At 27.1% G+C, this 19,742-nt stretch overlaps 2 protein-coding genes across 2 annotated transcripts; both read left to right on the top strand.

Moving 5' to 3' along the window:
• Window positions 1-700: 700 nt before the first annotated feature.
• LOC123302382 (CDK5 and ABL1 enzyme substrate 2) lies at window positions 701-6,293 on the top strand. The gene is made up of 8 exons (XM_044885303.1): window positions 701-894; window positions 1,055-1,533; window positions 3,329-3,658; window positions 3,724-3,847; window positions 3,932-4,050; window positions 4,411-4,674; window positions 5,174-5,381; window positions 6,042-6,293. Exons 2-8 carry the CDS (start codon window positions 1,067-1,069, stop codon window positions 6,180-6,182), a joined length of 1,653 nt encoding a protein of 550 aa, XP_044741238.1. The 5' UTR covers window positions 701-894; window positions 1,055-1,066; the 3' UTR covers window positions 6,183-6,293.
• Window positions 6,294-10,203: 3,910 nt separating this feature from the next.
• Window positions 10,204-14,095, top strand: LOC123305128 (neuroguidin). Its single transcript, XM_044886755.1, has 2 exons — window positions 10,204-10,331; window positions 12,641-14,095. Exons 1-2 carry the CDS (start codon window positions 10,323-10,325, stop codon window positions 13,550-13,552), a joined length of 921 nt encoding a protein of 306 aa, XP_044742690.1. The 5' UTR covers window positions 10,204-10,322; the 3' UTR covers window positions 13,553-14,095.
• Window positions 14,096-19,742: the final 5,647 nt, after the last annotated feature.

Raw genomic sequence — 19,742 nt, forward strand, 5'->3', positions numbered from 1 at the left:
TAGCAACCCATAAAACCCTTAGATACCGATTTTCATTTTTCTTCTTTTTTTGTCCCCGTTTAACAGTTACCTCATGCACCCAAATATTCCGAGTCCACGAAAATAACGGGTAGATTTTGATTCAAATATCATAAGGTTTCTTTATAAATTAGGAAAATTGGGGTTGCAGATCAACTTTTCCAGGTCATCGGTAAAATTTGGCATTATTTCCTCGGGTATGGGTATTTGTATAATAGTTGTATATGGAAATGGAAGTCGCATGATTATCTCAAAATATTTTTATGCCATAATTTTAAAAAGATTATTATTATTATTATTATTATTATTAATTTAATAGTCCTTTATTTAAACCATTTAACTTGGTTTAATATATTTAACAAATACTGTACCATAGAATAATATATTGAATAGCACAATCGTATTAATTAACATTGTGGTTATCAAGTACCTATAATATATACTATATTATCGTCATTCGTCATAAACTAGTATAAATAGGTTTTATTATAAATAAATTACGATTTTATTTAAAATTATAATTAATGATTTGATATAGGTATACCGCTTAATACAACTTATAAATATTATTTGGCAAATCTCGTATTTTGTAATTAAAATTGTAAACATTGCATTTTAAAGTTTTCAGACGTCATTAAAAATAGATTCATACATTTTTAGATAATATTTACAAACACACTTGTATAAAAGTAACACAAATATTTAGGGAAAATTTTTGCATACTTTCAAAGTTTAATACTAAAAAAATAATTTCCCCACTCGAAAAAAATATAAGATAAATATAGAAAATCCGCTTATATCTAGTAGCCGAATGGATTATGAAAATATGAAGTTATTCCAAGTGTTTTAAAAAGAAAATTATAGTGTGTCGCGACTGTAAGTTGAATTTAAATTATTAGACAATTAATCATTATTTATATTATCAGATTTTTTTTGAATATTTGATTCTTTTGAAAATACTAGATTTTCATTTGTTTATTAAAAACATACTTCGAGAATAATCTAAAAAAAATTATTCGTTTGTTTTGATTTCTAGAAAATTTTTGGAATGTCAAGAATGGCACGTAAATATAAATCTCGGCGAAGATTGGCAGCTGTTAGTTTTCTATCCAACATATCTTTGGATGGGTCATATCGTGATACAAATAAATTACCATTTGTAATACAAAATAATACTCGTAATGTTTCACATGTGGAAGATTTAACCGATACTTGCTCAGAAGCACCAAAAACATTTGCCGACGATAATTTATCCGATGAATTAGAAACATCAGCAAATGAAACCGAACAAAGTTTACAAAAAGAGAAATCAAAATCAACATCACTATTAAAATTAAAACGTATTCATGGTTCACGAACGTCTCGTTCGAGTAATATTAAAAATTCAACTTATGCTAAAAATCCAGAATTAAATAATTCATTATCATCAGATTCTGATTCGAATTCAACACCATGTAAAGGAATTTTATCAAATGACGATTTACCAACGTTTAAGAACAGTTCATTTCGTGACAGGTTCGAATGCATACATACTATAAATTTTTGTGTGTATAATTTTTATAAAAGTGATTTATCTTTTAAGGAATTCAATTAATTTTATGTTTCATTGATTTAATTAATCGAACTTAAATCAAACTTTCATTTCTCTTAATGTGATCCCATAGTGAATTATTTAAAAAAAGTTTCCAATTTAATTAATTTTAGTACGAAAGTATTCCCATAGTACTAGTAGATCAAAATACAGGTTGAGTTGAAAAAAAGAAAGAAAACCTCGCTGTTTTTTTTTTCTGAAAACAAGCCTCTTATCTTATATTATATTATTTTATACTAATCAGGCAAACGGTTCGGAAATTAATAAAAACTTCATTTCTAGATAGAAAGTATGATTTTTTACGTTTATGGGAGATAAAATTACTAGAAATAAATCTTTAATAAAAAATTTGACCATATTTCAGATAGTAATTTGATAAATTTTGATACATATTTCTCTAAATAACCTTAGTTTGATCAAAGATTTTGATAGCCTTACTCATTATATTATTCTATGGTTTTACTTATCCAAGCGGTGATTTTTATATAATATTTATCAAATGAATAATAAATACTATTTTTAACAGACTTCAAACAAAAACGGAGGAGGTTATCAATTCGACTGTATTTTTTTTTTTTAATGTTTGTTACCTCAGAACTTTCGACTGGGTGAACCGATTTTGATGATTTTTTATCTATTTGAAAGCTCGTGCTTCCCGTGTGGTCCCATTTCATTTTGGTCCAGTCAGGAAAATCTTAAATTTGCATTAAGTATGCACGACAAGAAGACGAATAACTCAATATCACGCCAACCGATTTCGATGATTCTTTTTGTGACAAATTAGTTAGCGTACTTCAGATTCACTAAAAATCACTAAATAAAAAAAAAAAACAAAAAGAAAACCGACTTCAACAGAAAGTTTTTTCCAAAACAAATTAATATGCACTAAAAAGTAAAAAAATAATTTATAATATAATGTAGTTAAAATTATTGTTATTTTTGGAGTCGGTGTCAGCCAAGCTAATGTAGCAAACTGTTATGTCAGAGTTGTTTCCTTGGCTGACACCGACTCCGAAAATAACAATAATTTTAACTACATTATATTATAAATTATTTTTTTACTTTTTAGTGCATATTAATTTGTTTTGGAAAAGTTTTTCTTTTGAAGTCGGTTTTCTTTTTGTTAAAAGTTTTTTTCCTCTTGTCAACTACGTCTATAGTAGTAACAGCCTGTATATTTATAAAATAATGTTCAAATATTGAATATATACAAGTATATCATTTAAAAGATAAAATCACGTTAATGATTAATGAAAGAGTGAATATTAGACAAAGGCATTAAAATTCAAAGAATAGAAAATAGGAAGATAAAAAGTTTTTATTTTTGATATACTTACTCTTACTGTTTGAGAAATGACACACTTAAAAAATATTGTCATTAAATATAGCTTAAAATGATCAGTGCATTATTATAATAAAATTAAAAAAAAATGTATTCAGTAGCTTTTAATGTGATGCGCGTTTTAAGTGTATCCTTTCTCAAACACTTCAGGAAATATTTATGTTATATTATGTTTTATGTTTATTAATAAATTTGCATGTAGTAGATCATCTTAAGATAATATTATAGTGATAATAAGATAATACAAAATAAATCTAGTGTAAGAGTTAAGGCCAAATTAGGCAAAAATAATAGAATTCGAATTTAATAGTTTGAAGCACGTTTTTGTATTACAAAATTGCGTACAAAATTCTAACGATAGGTATTTTAAATTTTAGGACAAGTACATTGAGTAGTAATACTGGCCTAGAAAAACGACAGACTAGTTTACACAGTCGTAAGCGTATATCACATCAAACGGTCAGCGATTCTGAAAGACATCATAATTATAGTAGTAGTGAAAGTATAGATCCCGTCCATAGTCGATCAAAAGCGAGCCCGTCACCAGCAATAGCAGAAGTAAATCCAGTTCGAGAAGTTCGTGTTGTAAAACCTTCAAAAAGTCATAAATTTTTAGAAGAACGGCTTGTACTAGCTACATCGAATAGTTGTGTTCCGTTTTTAGTATTTTCGTCCATTCCTTATAATCGACCGACTCGTGCATCCAGGTATGTCTTCTCTTTCATTTTCGCAACAGTGTATTTTAATGTTAATATGATATTTCAATGTTTAGAACAGATTTACGAAAAGAAACTGGAAGGCGAAGAAATACTTCAGGATCGAGACCTTTATCTTCTATTCACGATGGGTTAGATCCATTTGATTTATTGGGAATTGAAAAAAGTCAAGATGGACAAGTAATACTGAAACACATTTTTAAAATCTTAACGGAAATGTTCCGTGTAATTTAGGGTCATTAATTTACCATTCATAATTTCTAGGAAATCTCATATTCACAATTATTAGTACCATCGAAATGTAATAATCGTGAAAAAAATCCTTGTATTATTGAAGAAGACGAGGCAAGTGATCCAAATGAAAATTCAAATCCAGGAATGAGGTAACAATTTAGAGGAGTGCTATTTATTTTGCATCCCAGTTACAAAAAGTTCTCTTGACATAATACTAAATTTTTTTAAATATTTTCTTAAATTCTTATAATTTACATTTAAAAAAAGTTTTTTTAAATGTAGTTTGGTGGTTATTCAAATTATCAATGATTTCCGACTTCTGATTGGATTAGTCATTCATTATACTATGCAGGGTCCTTTTTAAACATTTTTTTCTATTATCATCCACCAATTTTCCCTTTTTATAAAGTTTCTATATAAATTTTCCTTCATTTGATTTTTGTGCCAGAAAAATAATTAAAAATTTTTTTTTATATAGTTTATAATTTAAAAAATTGTTTTCTTTTCAGCTCTCAATGGACAAGTTCAACTGTATCCCCACCTATTGTAGAAAATCAAAGAGATGATAATAAACTATCAACTTTAGTATATTCACCTAAATTATTAGACGATCCTGAATTTATTGTGGGGAAACATCGTACTTTACTCACATTTACATCCTATATGACATCGGTTATCGATTATGTTAGGCCTCAAGATTTAAAACGAGAACTCAATGAAAAATTTAAAGAGAAATTTCCTACAATTCAGTTGACATTAAGTAAAATGCGAAGGTATAAATTATATTCATTAAATGTTTTCAAATAGATTTTTATTTCAAATTGATTACACGGTTACCCTTATATATATATATTTTTTTTTTATTTATATTGCAAAGTTTTATTTTTATATAATTTTACATTCGATTTTTGTATCTTTCGGTTTTCGAAAAAAAATTTCAACAACAATTGTTTAAATAATTTGTGTGTCTAAAGTGCTTGAAAATATTGCTTTCAATCATTTTTAACCTATAATGAAACCAGAGAGAAAATTGAAGTGAAGTATTCTAAGGAAATTTCCTACCATTACTAAAACAATATTAATACTAGATTAGTAATATTACTTCAGTAATTAATAGCTGATTAAAATATTCAATTGAGAGATTTAAAAAAATTTTAACTCCTTTTTTAAAAGAGATATTTTTCTGGTTAGAATACGTTTTAGAGAAATTTACACACCGTATAATAAAACTAAACTTTAATTATATAAAATCATATACTTTTTACTTTTTAGTCTTAAACGTGAAATGCGTAAAATAGCAAAATCGGAATGCGTTGGATGTGATCTTTTAACTGTTGCTCAATCGTATGTTTATTTTGAAAAATTAATATTACGTAATTTAATAAATAAGGAAAATAGAAAATTATGTGCTGGAGCCTGTCTTTTATTATCTGCTAAATTGAATGATGTAAAAGGTGAAGGTTTGAAACAATTAATAGAGGTAAGCATAACAGCTTTAAATAATTAGATATATGACCTGATAGGAATTTTGTTCATCCGTAACGGCGCATTGACTTAAATAATTAATTGCTCTCTTATATCAAGTTTGCAGAAGAAAAGATAAAAACTTGTTAATGGTAGTTCGTATCCAATAACTAAAAATAAATTGTTTGGTGCAAATTCGATGTAGAATTCATGATATTCTTCTGTCTGTTGTTATCTGGGATACACCCCATATAAAATGTACATGCCTCTTACTTAATCAATATTTTTTACTTAATCAATATTCACACCTCCGAAATCGTATCGGAGATTAATCTTATCTTAAAAGAATTTACTTTAAGCTTATTGTGTGAATATAAGGCGTTCCCTGTCGTATATTTCAGGAAAAAGAAATCAGTTAAGTTTTCAGAAAATTGAAACCCCACACTTCTAAGTTCGATCTTTTTCTGCAAAATAAATTTAGTCTTTTCACAACGAAAATGAAGAATATTATTTAAATGAAAAATTGGTAACGTTTATTTTCAAAGCCCAATGATTTATTGTTATACCAACCAGGTATACACAATTTACAATTTTCCCTAGCATTTAGTTTGAGAGAGCTAAAAGTAATAATATTATAAAATTCTAATTTTATTTACGTATAATTTTCTATTTTCAGAGAATCGAAAGTGTGTTTCGTTTAAATCGAAAAGATTTGATTGGCGCAGAATTTGCTGTATTAGTTGCATTAGAATTTGGTCTTCATGTACCAAATAGTGAAATAATATCCCATTACCAAAGATTAATATATGAATCCTGACCCACACCGGATCAAGCCTTAACTCCTGTTTCGTTTAATTTTTGTTTAAGTTTTTCGATGTATTGTACAAATAGTGCTTATTGATTTTATTTGTCTGTTGTGTTATTTATTATATTATTTATTTAAAATTTTTTTAAATGTGATCCAATTATTAAGAACGCTTTCAATAAAATATTATTAAGCATTACTTTTAATAGTTATTGTTTTAGACCATTGTCATTCATGCTCAGGCACGGGTCAAGGATTTTATTCAGGTGGGGGCAAAAATATATATAATGCAGCCATTTTTGTTTGTTGTTTTTATTTGATTCGAACATTGGTAGATGGTCATGGCATTTACTGAGCAGATTTTTATTAGCATATTATTAAAGAGGAATATTTCTCTCTTCCCCTTCTGTAAGGTTGTAAGTAAGAAAATAAAAAATGACATTTTTATTTAAAAATCACTTAGCATTACAAACTTTGGGTATATTTAAAAAAAAAAGGGTAGTAAAAAACTAATCCTTCCTGGAATTGTCTTTATCTTGATTTATTGCCTTAAAAATTAATTACATAAATCTAGGAAACCAAAAAATTATTTTCAGTGAGCACCGTCAACGTCTTACTCATCTCTGTTTTAGAACATATGATATACAAATAGGTAGAACCATCAACCATGGTGTAGAGATTATAAGGTGTATCAACGGTTACATTACGGGTAGGTTTACATTTTTACAATCAAGTTTCAATTAACGATAATAAAAACGAATAGTTCAACGAAACGGAGAAGTAAACGGCTAGTAGATTATAATTATCGAGCCGAAATCAAGATATAATTTTTAGATATGAAAAGTCTTCCTTTCTACCGCATCTATAAAAATTGTATACCCTACTGATTTTTATCGAAAGATAAACATATATCAACTTTTGGATTCCAATGTGCATTCTGTTATTAGGGAGTCCGCACGCGAAGCGAGTAGTAAGTGATTAAAACAATATGTAGAGAATACATTAAACACATTGTAAAGAATATATTGTATATGTATATTTAGTTTTTTTTCTTTGTTTAAAATTTGGTTCAAGTTTCAAATTAACTCAATTTTGTCAATTTTTTTTGGAAAGTTGAAGGATCGATTTGATTTTAGTCTTAAAAAACTCGTGAATAACTGTCGTTCAGAATTTATATACTTAGAAAGTGTGCTTTTCAAAATTCAAAATGGCAGGTCCAATATAGTTGATTTTTAAAGAAAAATTGCTATTTTTAACGAAAATAAACAAGGAGAGTGGAAAAAAATCTTCGCACGGGAATTTTCTTGACACCTGACCATGAATTTGATGCGAAAATTTCAAAATCCAAAGTGCATTCAATGCGGCCTATTAATAAAGCAAAATTGTTGTTTTTAAAACGTCATAATGTTAATTAATAATATACAGTATATTCACTATTCACTTAACATTATTACGTCACAACGATGTTTTACGAACATTTTTTTTGTCGGGCGTTTTCGTTTCTCTTTTGAAACTGTCTGTAACTTTAAAATTATCATGAAAAAATAAAAACAGTTTTGTTATAAACCTTATATATGATCTTTCCATTTTTGTAAAAAAAAAAATTTTGATTCAAAAGCCCAAAAAATCGGCCATTTTGGATCCACCCTTTTGAAATTTGAAATCAAGTCGATCAGTCGGTACAGAAATCCTAATTTGACAAGATTAAATAAATTATATTATGGATAAAATTAACTATTCTTGAAATGGAGCTTGTGATTTAAGTTGGGATAAACAGGAATTTTTGATTTTGTGTCAAAATTTCATAAGCACATCAAACGTAGGCTTATAATTAACTAGCTGAGCGTGAACAATCTAGATCTACGACAAAAGACAAATGGAGCTGCACACGTTGCATACGAAACTATGAATAAAACGAATATACTATATTACAGCGCCTTGAGAGTAAGTAGTAACTAGAAAGATATAATTTAATAAGATGTTAACAATATTCTATCCAGGATTCAGTTCATTTCTATTTCTTCGTGAAATAATTACTAGCCGAATTTTTTTAAACGATAATTAGTAGACTAATCAAATTTTCTAATAAGATTTAAAAAAAATTGAAATTTTGAAAAAAATGCTTGATACGAGGTTTTTGATATATTATTTAATTCTATTGGAACAATTTTATATATTAAGCATCAAAATGCACTATTCCAAATGATATATTTACAATACGTATGTTATCAAATAAAAATTAACAAATAAAAATAGAGCTTTTTTATCAAAAACACAAAATCGTTATATTTGAAAAAAAAAAAAAAAACATTAGAAATATAAAAAAAAATGCAACAAATACAATCAAATCAATACTTGATTTGTTTCATGTTTGTTGTTTTTTGCATCAAAACTAAAATTTTATCAGGGTACATACCTATGTATATGTTTTATTATCCGTATATTAATGCACATGTGAATATGCACATTCTATAAAAAAAAAAGATGTGTATAAAGTACCACAAACGGTGTCTAGGCCGCGTGCTTAAAGTGCCACAAACTTGCAAGTTCCTTATAGCACAAAATCATATACTATCAGGAAACATTCTCATTTTAAGGGTTCTGAAGTACGTCTAGCACTTGGAAGCTGTTGCGTTAACTAATGCTAGCGCGCTAGTAAAACAACCGAATTCCTGCCTCGCATATTAAAAAATTATATTATTTAATCATAAAACAAAATAATATTTCAAACTACATGCCCCACTTGTAATTGAAAATAACAAAAAAATATTCCCCACCTTTCTCTTTAAAAGTTCATTCAAGTTTACGTATTTCAACGCCAAAACTATCCATTTTCAGAGTTCAATGATGAATAAACAGATATGGGCTTCTTAACGAACCAAACACGTTGCCAGAAATTCCATTCCCGGGAGGGTGAGGGCTGAGGTGATAGTTACTAGAAAATTAAATCAGCAAGTTCCAAAATTGATGTTTTCAACATTTATTCGGGGAAGAAGGGGTCGGTGGCTTCAGCACTCTCATCCCCCTCATATCACAATTTTCAAATAAAAAGTGTTCATATAGAATTGAAGTATACAATTTTGTTTACCCACTCGGCCATGTGGAATTTCATTTGATAGGTCCTTAAAAATAAAAGAAAATTATTTTCGTGATTTTTTTAAATTGGTTTTTCTTGTGAGTCGACTATTACATCAGATATATGTTCCCTTATATTTGTATTATTACCTATGTTTCAACTTTCAACATAAATATTTAAAAAAAAATCTACATAAATAATTTACATTTTATTAATATTAATTTGATTGAATATTTGTAAGTTATTACACTTGAAATGCCATTTGAATATTATCAATATTTTATCTATGAATTATGTAAAATGAGTGTGTTCATTTCGTACATTTCCGTTAGCAGCATTGAAACTGGTTTATAAACTTTGGATCCCTTTTCACTTTTGCATTCGATTTACGCAGGATCTATGTACAAAATTAGCTATTACAGCGAGGAATTTTCTCCACGCCTATTGAGACGTTCAGATCATGATTTTTGGATGAAGTTCTTATTTGTACCACTTTAGAATTATGGCTTTTCTAAAAACGGGAAGGAATAATTTTTTGAATCAATACGTGGTAGGTACTGCACTACATCCCTTTTAATTTTATTCAAACAATCGAAACCTAAAATTGAACTAAAATATGAAAGTCAAGAATTGTAAACATTATAATAATTGTATTTAGACAAGTGTTTAATCAAACATTATGTATCTGTTTCAATGAATTAGATTTGCGGCATTTTAAAACTAAACTGACTCTCGGTTGCCACTTGTGGCACTACATACACTTCGTAAAAAAAATACAAAATATTATACATATATAAAAAATCCCTATTTTTTTAACCAATGAAATGCTATGAATAGGTGAAACGCAAGACTATTAGCTGTTATGTATTACAATATTAGTAATAAACTACTAGTAACTTTTTGCAACATTAGTAGGAATGGTATGATGTTTGAACCCTACAAATAAATATTATAATTTTTATATTAATGTTTTATTAAGAATTATGTGTTGTTATATAATTTAAGAGCACGTGAAACATATATTATTGTTCATAATTTTTCATTTCATTGATTAATTAGTTAATTAATTCATCATCATGGTTCAGGTATTAAGCAAAATTTTATGTTTTCGTATACTTTCATTTATTTTATTCTTAATTATTAACTTTTAAATAATGTTTTGATTTAAATTTATGTCATTAATTAGGTTCAGTACACAAACACATGGTTCTAACCTTTTTTTGTTGCAATTAGAACTGATTCTTATCCTGCACATTGTCCTTAATTTTTTCTGTCATATTCCAGTTAAAATTTATTAGTTATCCAAGATTGACTTGCATTTGAGAAAACACCCAAATGAGTTTATGAAAAAAATGTTGCTTTTAAAATGAATGAAATCTTTAAACTTTCACATTTTAATAATACTGATACTGTGTGTTCCACGAAAAATTTCTAGGCATCATAAAAAATGAATGTTCAGAAAAAACCTTTTGTAAGAACAAATTTTATATTGAATTGAAGTTATTCTGAATAAATATTTGTACCAAGTGAAAACATTCCTAAATTAAATTTCGTTATTTTGACGTTTAGGTTTTACACCTTATAGTCTGAGAATTATCTATTAGGTATTTTCATAAGTTTTAGAGTTTGTAGTTTCAAAAAATTCTAAATTCCTAATCATTCCTTTTTTCTTCCCTTTGCCAAACAACACTCACACAAGAGTAACACACGATACCAGAAGTCAAGTAAAAATTATTTATTATGCATAAATCATAAAAAGTAAGCATCATACTTTAAACTGCACGCAACCAGTAGGTTTCAGTGGTTATTTATTTAGAAATTTTAGTGGCAAATTGGTGTTAAAATCTGATCTAATACTAGTTGCAAACTAGTTTGGAACCAAAAGTTCCACACGTATATGTTGACGTTTATAGTCCAATAACTCGAAATCTGAGAGCGATCCAATTGTTGCTACAATTGGTTAAAATTTCGAATTCTGAATTATCTAAGTCAAACTCATTAAAATTCATTGGCTGAAATTTTGAATTATCTCAGTCAAATTGAAAAATTACTATGTAACTGGAATGCTATTATATCTGAATGTGTATCACACCAAAATATTAAAGTTTTTTGTTTTCCTACGAAAAAGTTGTATCTAATTTAAAGTTTAGGTAAATCATTTTAAAATTTAAAAAAACTATAGTTTAAACATTTAATCTCGAAATAAAATTTATACCCCGCAAAAATTTATCCCAGGAAAGAAAGTGTTATTATAATTGTTCTACATTGGAGTTTCATACGCTATGTAAATAAAGAATTCTGTGACCGAGTCCAGATTCATAACTATCGTAAAATTTTTTAACAATTTTTTTAAGTATGTCGTTAATTTTTGTAGTATGTATGCACAAAAAAATCATTTTTACTTAACTTCTTCAATGTTTCAGCTCTGAAGGATTTATCATGCATTTGATTAAGAAAAATTTCAGAAATTTTGCAATTCTGGAAAGGGTTGATAGATTATAATTTTTAGAAAAAATAAAATGATTTATCAACCTTTTCCAGACTTGATCTCCTGAAATATCTTCCGAATCATTCCATTTGGATTTTTTAAATCGTATATGTTAAATTAATATTTAAATCTCAATCTCTTAGGTAATGAGATCTTGCATAGGTTGTTGTTCCACCCGAAAACCATTTTATTTAATGGTAAAATACCTAATGAATCAAAATCGGCATAATAGTATAAGCGTGAATCAAAACCAATTTTTGTTTAAAAGCAAAATATTTTTGGCACTACAATGCGTTTGAACACTTCATATTTAAAAAGTGGTTTTATTTTCATTAAAATCGTTACATTGGCTCCGATTAGTTGAAAAAAGTGCTAGTACCGGTACCCCATAATTTAATAATCTCCATTATGTATTTGGACGCAGCTAGTGGCTGTATTTGATTGATCTAAGCGCTCAGTTAGCTTACCGAGTGCGATCTCGTTAAAGGAAAAATCGTAAAAAATCGCTCAATAAACTAACCGAGGGCTCATTTTGGCCAAACACAACCACTATCATATTCTTTAGAGATCATTTCATTTATTACGAATTACTTTGGCATTATTTATTTTCACTTCCTAATATTTGTCATTTATATAAAAAACACAGATTAACCAAAGCCGAGGTATAAATATTATTTGGAGAATACTAAATTATTTATTAGATTAAAAAAGGTAATAGCCTGCCTTAAGTTATCACTCTTAATTTTAGAATGTCCATAACGACTATGGTGTCTCAGTTGCCCTTACTCCGAATTCATAGCACCCTTTTATACGTTAAAAGCCAAACATTAAATACACTGTCGAAACCATTGATTGAGCTTAGATAACTGCGAATTTATAATTAATTCAATTAATTTTTTATTAAAGGCAATTAATGAAGATTTTGACGAAGATCAAGAAGATGTGAGTCAAGCTTTAGCTCTATTACGAGAGATGAATACAAACGTACAAAATGTTGCACAATTAGTTGATAATATGATTGTAAAAGTCCATAAAGGTGAACTCTCAACCACACAAGGTTTGAGTTTCTTAGAAATGAAATATCATATGTTATTAAGTTATTTGATAAATGTTACATATGCTATATTACGTAAATGTTCTGGTGAAACAATTGAAGGTGATCCATCCATAGATCGTTTAGTGGAAATACGAACTGTTTTAGAAAAAATACGACCTATTGATCATAGATTAAAATATCAAATTGATAAATTAGTGAAAGCTGCCGTTCAAGGAACTGTCGAAGAAAATGATCCTAGCATGTTACGTGCAAATCCTGATAATTTATTAGGTAATGATGGTGCCAGCTCAGAGGAGAGTGATGATGAAGAAGAAGGTACAAAAGAAAAAAAATCTAAATCTGGATTATATGTGCCACCTAAGTTAGCTGCAGTACACTACGATGGTGATGAGTCCATTGTTGAAAAGAATAAAAGGTTACAGGAAAATAAAAGGAAACATACTTTACATTCGTCCGTTATTGAAGATTTACGTGATGAGTACTTAGATACGCCCCAGGAGATATCACATGGTAACTACGCTCAAAAAACATTATCACGTTTTGAACAAGAAAAAACTGAATATGAAGAAAATTATCTCACTCGATTACCTGAAACAAAAGTTGAACGTAATCGAAGGAAACAGTTACATAGTAATATGGGAAATCTAGCTGATGAAATTGTATATGGCCATAGTTCATCAAATAGTAAATCATTAAAGCGAAAGCGACAGTCTAATAAAATAAAAAAGAAGAGTGGTGGTAAAAAGAGGCGTACTCAATAGGATCTTTTTTTCCTAAACATTTTCGATTAACTTTGGCCTTTAAGAAAGTAAGTCAAATGTACAATAAGATTTTGTTTTATTTTTTTTTTTTTACAATTTGTAAAATTCATAACTTGTACAAAACATATTCAAAATGTAATCAGTGAATCTTAAAAATTTTCTATCTACTAAAATTAATAAATACTTGACAGTCAAGTCATACTCCTTTTTATTCATTGCTATACTTAGTTGAAATAAATAAGAGACAAATATTAAATCCATAATGTATTCATAAATTTCTTATACTCTAATTTTCTGATAAATAATAGTTGTTTGGGAACTCATAAATTAACATTATGGTTGTACATTGTTACCAAAAGCTGCCTCTCGACTCCCAAATCATTTAGCAATCACTATGGAAAATGATAATAACGTATCTAACCAATTACGTATTTTCATCTTTATCCGATTTTTGATTGCAAGATGTCTAATTTAGATATTATGAATTTAAAATTTTCGTCAACAAGACATGTTTCTTAAAAAATTTGCTCTTTGCTCTCAAACCAAATTTAGATTCTAATTGGTCTTAAAGTTTGGTGACATAAATAAAAACCTTTTATAATTAGTTGCTATATATTTTTGGTGCAGCAATTATTAAGTTCGTTGTCAAAGACAGTTTTAAAAAGAATTTCATAAAAAATTAAAATTTCTATTTAAAAAATTTTCAAATTCTTTTTATTTTAACTCATTTAAAATATGTAACTGTAAGTATGTTGCAAAATCTTGTAATAAATAATTTGTTTCTTTGTTCAGAAACAGCAAATGTAGATGTCAGCACTGTTTATACCTAGTTAAATGTCTTGATTTTAGTTTTTAAAACGAAAAACTAAATTGACTGATAATTTAAAATAAAGAAGACAATTTTTTGATTAATTATTATGTAGATTGTAAGAATTGGGAGTCCTTGCAGCTGTGATATGTGGTATTGTATGCGTGGTAAAACGTACAGAGAGTGCTCAGATTGTGTTCAACGAATTCCATAAATACTATCGGGGTAATTGTAGAATTTTTTAATGATGAAGTAAAGTATGAAATATCTGAAACATTAATTTTAATGATTAAGTAACTAAGGTATAGATTTTATCGAGTTACGGCAAATGTTTTTAGTAAAGGTTTTAATGAAAGCAAGAGCTAATGTTTTCAATCAATAAGGTTACTTAAGATTTTTCTACTAAATATTAATTAGAAAATAGCTTTTTAGATAAAATCATAAAATATGGTAGTTTTTAATTGATGTGCATAACGCAACAGATTTTTATTTGAAGTTAAACAGTCATTTTAACTACGTGCCTTAATTCTTCAAAAATATATCATAATTAAGTGAAGTTTTTCATATACACTATATACTTATCCATAATGATTTTCAACGAAATCACTTTTCTTGACCCATATTTGTGCCTTTTTTCAACTATATATATATGGGTTAAAGAAACGTCAGTATAATACGATAATATTTCAATTTTTTAAATTTTATGGCGAGCTTCAACTCTATAATATTGTAAACATATTTTCAGTTAAAATAAATATTCCTCTTTGCATTCGATATATCTAAGTTTTGAATATTTTCTGCTACTCAAAGTTTTTACAGATACAATTTCCAAATAAAAGACATATTTGAAGAATCATTTTGTATTACATAAAACTTCAATTAAAAATATTTTATGGAATTCATTTGAATGCAATCCAAATGTTTTTTCAAGTTTCAAGAAAATTTGAGTGATAAATAAATCTTATTGTACCGTACAAGATATTATTTTCAATTTTCGTTTTTTTTTAATATTTAGAAAATTTTTAAAAAGATTTGCGATCAATCACATTAATTAAAAAAGTGTACATTTAGGCCTATATAATATCGATATTTTATTGATCCCAGGTACAAATCATCCGAATTTCAAGTAAACAATTTATTAATAAAAGTTAATGTTAACATTTTCATGTTATTGAAATCATGTTACGTAATTTATTTTTATTCAAGTTATTATCACATTGAGTAGGATTGGTAACGAATTATTTACGATGTCAAAAAGTAACTAACTTAAAATGCATAAATAAATGCTTTTGATGGTTTTTACTCAATTTTTTATCCTATTGAGTTTTTTTCTAATAAATAGTAACCGAACATTGTTTTTTTTTTGCAAACAAAACAATAAAATAATTAATTACTCCATATAAAGAAAATTTAATCAGTATCCAAAAATTCCGTATCATTTCAAGTAAAATATAAAGTTATCTAAAATATGAATAGAAAACTTACTTCTTTCAAAGTGATAGTTAAACTTAGCTTTCGAATGTCTGTGGGCTATCAGAACGGAATTATTTGAAAAATTTTTTAAGCCTACTGAGAAGGTTGAACAGATTGATTGGATTATTATTAATAAAAGAGGTTGGCAAAACAATTAATTTTATATTTGTAATAAAGCAGTTTTGACTAAAATTGATGGAGCTGTGAATATTGTTTTGTAGTAGACAATGAGGTAGGCATTTTAAAAACAGTATTAATTGTTAATTATTTATACTAAATCATGTCTTAAGATTTTTAGATGAAACCATCTATCGTTGCTTTTGTAGGTCTTACAACAATGCTTATTATTTTCGTCGAATAAATAGGGTATTCTTGGATACTGGTATTATATTGTACAAAATTAAGTATTTTATGTTACCAATTCTGACCCATATAATATGTGTTAGGTGGAAAATTATGTATGAATTGGGTAATATTAGAATGAAAAACATTTCATTTCTTATAATAACTCGTTAATTTCTTTAAATATTATTGTAATTTATTTTTTTACAAAAATTAACTACGAATTAAGGTATATACACATTAATTAAACAGATAACTTTTAGAATAAAAATGTAATCTTATGATGGCAATTTAATCAATAGTTCGCAGGTAACTCATACATGGAATATGAACCTAAACAAAAGGCTTCTCAAACATATATATAAACCTTAAACAAATTTATTTACGTAGATGTATGCATGGATTTTCGATAGGTAGAAAATGTGATAAATACCAATGATAACAATAATATAATAACATTTTTTGTTAATTTGTAGTTTAAACAAAATGTTTGACCTAAAATTGTATTATCCCCAATTTTGAATAAGATGTTTTGTGTCTAGAAAACAAAATTGCTATAATTAAATAAATAATCGTCCGAATTTTCGATTTAATTTTTTAGACAGTAGATCAAGAACTACGATGATTTTGCTGGATTTTCATGCATTCTAATTTATAAAAAAAAATCATATTCAATATTGAGGGAAAATATTACTAAAATTGTGCATCTTTGATTTGGTTTTTAGGCTTTGATAGATTAGAGCGGGCTTCTTTTTTACAAACAACACAATTTAAGATTTTATTAAATAATACATAAAATCCATATCATTATGGGTGGTTCCAAGTTTGATTTTCTTTAATTATTATGGAGGTAAAGAAAATAAAACTAATATTTTATTCGTTCTCTTAAATAATTTCTACACTCTTAAAGTCTTCCTTAACCCGCTTGTGTAGTAATCGGATCAAGTTTTCATCAGATGACACACAATTTTAATATAAATTACTTATGCCATAAGAAAATTCAAGCTTTTGATTAAAAATCTGTATATAAATGTCGAAGGAGTAGTATTTTACAATAGATTTTTATATTGTTGCTGGGAGCGTTTTTTTCTATTATATTTTTTTGTAGAGACTGATATACTTGGCGATTTTAATATTATTACGTGAAATTCGAAACTTTTTTAAAACCCTACGTTTTACTAGTAATTATTTAAGTTTCGTTAAATATATTTTTCTACTTATAAAATAATTCGTAAGAGAAGGTTAGGGTTTGTTTGCAGTTCTGTAATTCGATTAGCTTTTGTGTTTTATTTTGTGTTTTTAAGTAAATATTACTTAATTACAAAGTTTTGTTATATTTGAATATTTGTTAAGTTGTAATGTTTTTTCATCTTTACTTAAATGTTTTATGTTTTTGAAAGATTTTTTTAAAGTTTTACTACGGGGATTTTCAATTATTATTTATATTATATTTTAATTTTTTTTTGTTTCATCGTTTATTTGCTGTTAAATAATACCAAGTAAAAAATAATATTATTTTATGTTTAGTCAGGGAAATGTTATAATGGAAAAGGGACACGTGATGTCCAAACTGCCAAGTGGTGAACTTGTTTTCCAAGGACCCCCTTAACAGCGTGGTACCTTTGTTTAAGAAGAAAGTGGTCAATTTTTAAAGTTATGGCCATTTGCATTTCTGAACCACTCGAGTAATCAAGTGGCCAAAATTTAAAAAATCGATCACTTACGGCTTAATTATGGATATCGAGATTTAAGAGGTTCATAAGAAAGAAGTCTACCACTTGGCATTTTCTAAGTTGTTTTATCTTTTATTAATTTTGATATACGCTACGAGTACTGTAATTTTTTATTAATTATAATATAAGTAACCAGTATGGGTTACTACATGGGTTTGTCATGGGTCACTATAAAAAACAAAAGTTTTTGTTGGTGATTTATTAACTTACTGTGTAACGCTCACTGTCAGGCTACTCACTGTGTAACTAAGTGATGGTGTAGATGCTCTCGAATGTATATTTGATTTCGTTTTTCCGAATGATTCACCAAGCGACTCAGTACTCAGAATTTCTTCTATCATCTATTGAAGAAGGAATTATTAATTTCAATACTTTTTTCGTATTTTTTTACATTACACAATGTTTAAAAATTTATTAGGATGAGTGATGTTTAGTTATGAAATTAAGAAAAGTAGTTTTAGTAAAGTATTACTTTTTATAATTTTATATAATTTGTAAATGATAAATAAACATATCTTGCAAATTTAAAATAAACATTAAGTTGAAGAATGTTCGTTGTCAACGGTTGTTTGGAAACTTAGCATGAACTAGTATTCTTGTGTTTGAGATTATTAGAATTTCTATCTTTAATAATTAGTCAAAAATTTTTCTATTAGGTACCTACTAAGGGTTTCATAAACCCAGGCTTAGGATACAGTAAGTTCAAGTTATACATTGTTGCCAACTTGAATATTTTAAACTTGTATATTTGGCGTTTTTTTCAGAACTCTTCAGTATATCAAATGGATCTAATTTTTATTATTAATTTTATTTTTGTTTTTATTAGTTATCTGCATTTTCTTATACGCTGAAATTGTTTTTGTTCAGTAGGATTTATTTATAAATTAGATACTTGTAAATTTTACTTGAATTTAAAGAGGTTTAAGAGAATATGGTTACCTAGACCAACTCTAATATGGTACTGGAAACGAGTTAATCTATTATAACTAAAGATAATCGACCACTTGTAACTTTTTTAAGTGTAATTTGTCATTAGTTATGACTTTAATTTAACATAAAACTGACACCGATTAGTGCTTCAATTTTTGTGCATCCACAGCTCCTAAAATAATTATTCAAATTTAATGGCATTTTTAAAATGCTCCATCTAAATATAAAGACAAAAGGGATGGCGTTTTTTTTTCTGGAAAATATAACAAGAAAATTTCATTTTTCTGCTTGTATTTTTCCGATGTTTTATAATAAACGACACGTTTTATACTTAGATTGTGCAAGTCAAATTGTATTTTATTTGATTAGCTTCGGTGTTATCAGTATTAAAAATTTCCTACTTTTATGGAACATATATTGTTTTCCATATCCTCTCAACCAAATTCTCAATTTAATCAGAGTTATGTTGTGACATCATTCAGTTAGTTTCTTTCAATCTTATATTTGTGTGACTTAACAAATTAAAAAAATGTACATGATAATTATGCTGTAAGAAAATGCGTATTCGAGTATTGAACCTTTTTTATTAATTCAAAATTCTTAACCAAATTAATAAGTAGTAAATAATTTATTGGTTTGAATAGAACGACCCATGTATTGTGGGTTTTCTGGACGAGAATCGTTGAATTTTCGTTAAGTGTGAATGTGGAAATTTTTATGTTTAATGAACTATAATGTAATATATTTAAAAAAAAAATTTTCCACAAATTTAGACAGTAAAAACAATTATTTACAGGCTTTCAAGTATTGGCAAACGATTGATATTTTTTGTATCAAAATGAGTATACGGTTTGTTAATTGAACAATAGCCTGTTGAAGATATTTTGCCTTGGAAAAGCCATTC

The sequence above is a fragment of the Chrysoperla carnea genome, chromosome 1 (genome assembly GCF_905475395.1).
Source record: "Chrysoperla carnea chromosome 1, inChrCarn1.1, whole genome shotgun sequence".
NCBI classification, from domain to species: Eukaryota; Metazoa; Arthropoda; class Insecta; order Neuroptera; family Chrysopidae; genus Chrysoperla; species Chrysoperla carnea.

Excerpts from the sequence above, each read along its gene's own strand:
- LOC123302382 (XM_044885303.1), top strand. The coding sequence starts at position 1,067 with ATGTCAAGAATGGCACGTAAATATAAATCTCGGCGAAGATTGGCAGCT. Across the intron at positions 3,659-3,723 it reads CGACCGACTCGTGCATCCAG|AACAGATTTACGAAAAGAAA; the intron begins GTATGTCTTCTC and ends TTCAATGTTTAG. Across the intron at positions 4,051-4,410 it reads AATTCAAATCCAGGAATGAG|CTCTCAATGGACAAGTTCAA; the intron begins GTAACAATTTAG and ends TTTTCTTTTCAG.